Here is a 3,414-nt window from a genome sequence, read left to right as displayed (position 1 = left end):
CTTCCCCGCTGGTGGCACGCCCGCCCGGGGCTCTCAGAAGGAAGGAGCTGCATTGCCATAACGAGCCTTGTGCATCAGCTGCGACTCCTGCAGACTTCCTAAGCCTCGGTTCTGCACGGCTCCGCTCGCCGGACGCGCGGAGAGAACCGCCGAAAACCCGAAGGCAAAGGCTTCCCACCGTGCCTGTCGGGAGGCGAGAATGGGGGTGCTGCCCGCTCTCGAAATACCAGAACGTGAAGCACCCGGGGCTCTCGGAGCAGGCACGACTCGCAGAACTGCAATTGGAACTCGGGCCTCTTTCCCCTAAAGAGATTGGGGCGGGCGGGGGGGGGACCCTCCCAAGCTGCGGGGCTGGGCAGGGGGCCTCGCAGGTGTGGGGCCGCGAGGTACGGCGACCCCTGCCCGGCACCCGCGCCCGCGAGCGCCGCATTCCCAGGCCTCCCGCCCGGGGTCTGCAGGTGACGGCGGGGGGAGCGCGCGGACGCTCCCGCCCGGTTTGCCGTCTCCATGGCTACCGCCCGCGCGGCGCCAGCCTGACAGCCCGTCCCGGTTTTATGAATGGGTGACGTCACGAGCCTGGCGTCTAACGGTCTGAGCCGCTTGTTCAGACGCTGACACAGCCCAGCCCGGGAGAGAGGGGGGCGGCTGGAGCGCCGCAGCTGCCGCGCCGTGGGAGGGAGACCCCGCTCGAGGTCTTCGAGGGGAATAAGAACCCAGCCAAAAAAGGGAGAAAAACTAAGTCACTAGCTGCTGCAGATGCCTGCAGGCAGGGCTGCACACGCGGGGTAGAGTCCTCTGTGCGCCTTCTGCGTAGTTCGGGGCCCAGAGACCCAGCCCCTAACCCTGCAGGGATCTGGGTGGGCCCTCCGGGCCCCAGGAGCAACCACAACTGCGTTCCCCGGCGACCAGCCCCGGGAGCAGGGTGTAAAGGTCAGCTCGCCTTCAGTTTCGGCCCCGGTTCCTGGAGGTCCGAGAGAGGCCGGAAACGCGGGGGCCAGCCCTGGGCTCTCTGGGAGACCCAGAGGCCACCACGTCTCCGTCCGGGCCTCAGTTTACCTCATCTGTAGAATGGAACCGAGAGGTGAGAGCGTGAACATAGGAAAATGGCTCCTGAGGCCTTTCAATCATCGGCAGTACCGCTCTCGCCTCCTTCCTGAGGAGCCCAAGGCAGTGCCCACCGCCACACGCCGCCCTGGCCGGTGCCCTCGCGCCCTGCCTGTTCCCGAGACCTGGGCGGTCGTTCCACCCACTGGCGGGTGCGCCCCCGGAGCAGGAGGAGGGACCCAGGAGGCCGAGGTCACGCCCCCATACCCCCATTGGCTGCTTTTGAACGTTCTGACCCCGCCCCTCGGGGGGGGCACGTGGCGTCTCTATAAAAGCGCGAGGGTGGCGCGGCGTTCTCGCATTCTACAACCGTCTCCTGCGCGCTTTGGGCTCGCCTCCTCGTCGCCTTCGGCACTCTCTCCCAGCCGGTCGCCAGAACCATGAAGGTCGCCAGTGGCAGCGCCGCGGCCGCCGCGGGCCCCAGCTGCGCGCTGAAGGCCGGCAAGGCGGCGGGCGGCGCGGGCGAGGTGGTGCGCTGCCTCTCCGAGCAGAGCGTGGCCATCTCGCGCTGCGCGGGCGGCGGCGGGACGCGCCTGCCCGCCCTGCTGGACGAGCAGCAGGTGAACGTGTTGCTCTACGACATGAACGGCTGCTACTCGCGCCTCAAGGAGCTCGTGCCCACCCTGCCCCAGAACCGCAAGGTGAGCAAGGTGGAGATCCTGCAGCACGTGATCGACTACATCAGGGACCTGCAGTTGGAGCTGAACTCCGAGGCTGAGGTCGGAACCCCAGGGGGCCGGGGGCTGCCCGTGCGGGCTCCGCTAAGCACCCTCAACGGCGAGATCAGCGCCCTGACGGCCGAGGTGAGCACTGGGCTACCGTCGGGGCTGGGTCGGGGTCGGGGGCTGCACCGCGTCCGCTCCATGCTTTGGGGCACCTGGCGGGGCAGGGATGCCCAAGGACACCGGGAAAGTGTCTCCTGGGGAGGCGGCGGGTGGGCTGCGCCTGCTGCACCTGCCCCCCTGTGCAGCCCTCCGTCTCACCTCTGGCTCGTTTTCACAGGCGGCGTGTGTTCCCGCGGATGATCGCATCTTGTGTCGCTGAAACGCCACCCCCAGGCGCTGGCGGACCCCGGCGCTCCGGGGGGCAGCACGAGTCAGCGCTCCCGGGTACCCCCAGTGTCGCAAGACCCGGGAGAAACCAGACAGATCTACGGCCCTCGGGCCCCTGCCGAGTCCGGCCCGGGGCCGGGGGCCCGCGGTGGAGGGGCCGACCCTCTCTCCACGCCTACCAGCCACCAGAGACTTTGGGGGGTGGCATTCCCCCGTGTGTTTCTATTTTTTGAAAAGCGGACATTTTAAAAAATGGTCACGTTTGGTGCTTCTCAGATTTCTGAGGAAATTGCTTTGTATTGTATATTACAATGATCACCGGCTGAGAATATTGTTTTACAATAGTTCTGTGGGGGGTGTTTTCTTTTTTGTTATTAAACAAATACTTTAGATGGTGGTGAAGTTGCAGTGACTTCTCTCATGGCGGGGAGGGGAGGGGAGGGGCTGGAGCCGGGGGTTGAACTCTGACCCTTGCTGCAGCTGGTGCTGGGAGGAGGGGGCCTGCAGGGCCACATCTGGACTGTGGCTCTTAGCGACCTGAATGAGTGTTTCCGGTGTCTTTAAAGTCTTTTCTTTCCCCCCATCCTTGGCCATTTCCCTGCTCCCTAGTGTCATAAAATTAAATCCTCTACACGCTGGGCTCACTCTCAGAGTGGTCCGGGCCATCTGGATCACCTGGGGAGGCTGTTAAAATGCAGATGAACCTGCTGGGGGCCCCCTCCGGGATGGGGGAGCAGTGAAGCTGTTGAAGTGGGAGAACCAGGTTGCGGGCCTCCCGCCTCCCCCCACCAGGTGGGGCCCAGAGCCCTCTCTGTCCCCAGTTCCCCAGAAAGAGGTTGCTCTCGCAGCAGGCTGCCCTGCGGCTCCCAGCTTGTCCAAGTGGGTGAGCAAGTTGGCAGGGCCCGGCTGGGCACAGCTGCTGGGCCACCTGCTTTGGGTCTGCACCCAGCCGCCTCACCCTGGCCGGGCTCTGCCAGCAGCTCACTGAACCGCCTCTGCCCTGGGGCGCCTGTGTGGGCCCGGAGAGGAGTGGGCGAGTCCTGCCCCCGGCGGCTTCTGAGCAGGAGAAAGGTGCCCTGGCCCTGCGCGCGTGTGCTTGTGCTCCTGGGGCCTGTATGTGGGGCAGGAGTGAACCGGACACTCCCCGATCCACCGGGCTGGGTCTTCTGCTCACGTCCAGGCTGGGGGCTGTAGGCGGGAGGGTGAATGTGAGCAGCACATGTGTCCTGCAGATAAGTGCCTCCCAATTGCTGGGACG

General features: G+C 65.7%; 1 protein-coding gene across 1 annotated transcript; it reads left to right on the top strand.

Annotated features, from left to right (window-relative positions):
- The first annotated feature begins 1,402 nt into the window (after positions 1 to 1,402).
- Positions 1,403 to 2,553, top strand: ID1 (inhibitor of DNA binding 1). Its single transcript, XM_002710858.6, has 2 exons — positions 1,403 to 1,907; positions 2,107 to 2,553. The coding sequence occupies exons 1-2, from the start codon at positions 1,485 to 1,487 to the stop codon at positions 2,146 to 2,148; spliced, it is 465 nt and encodes a 154-aa protein (XP_002710904.1). The 5' UTR covers positions 1,403 to 1,484; the 3' UTR covers positions 2,149 to 2,553.
- The last annotated feature ends 861 nt before the right edge of the window (positions 2,554 to 3,414 follow it).

Source organism: Oryctolagus cuniculus, chromosome 11, assembly GCF_051225735.1.
Source record: "Oryctolagus cuniculus isolate XC-2025 breed Fujian yellow rabbit chromosome 11, ASM5122573v1, whole genome shotgun sequence".
Lineage (NCBI taxonomy): Eukaryota > Metazoa > Chordata > Mammalia > Lagomorpha > Leporidae > Oryctolagus > Oryctolagus cuniculus.
This window is presented reverse-complemented; position numbering and strand designations above follow the sequence as displayed.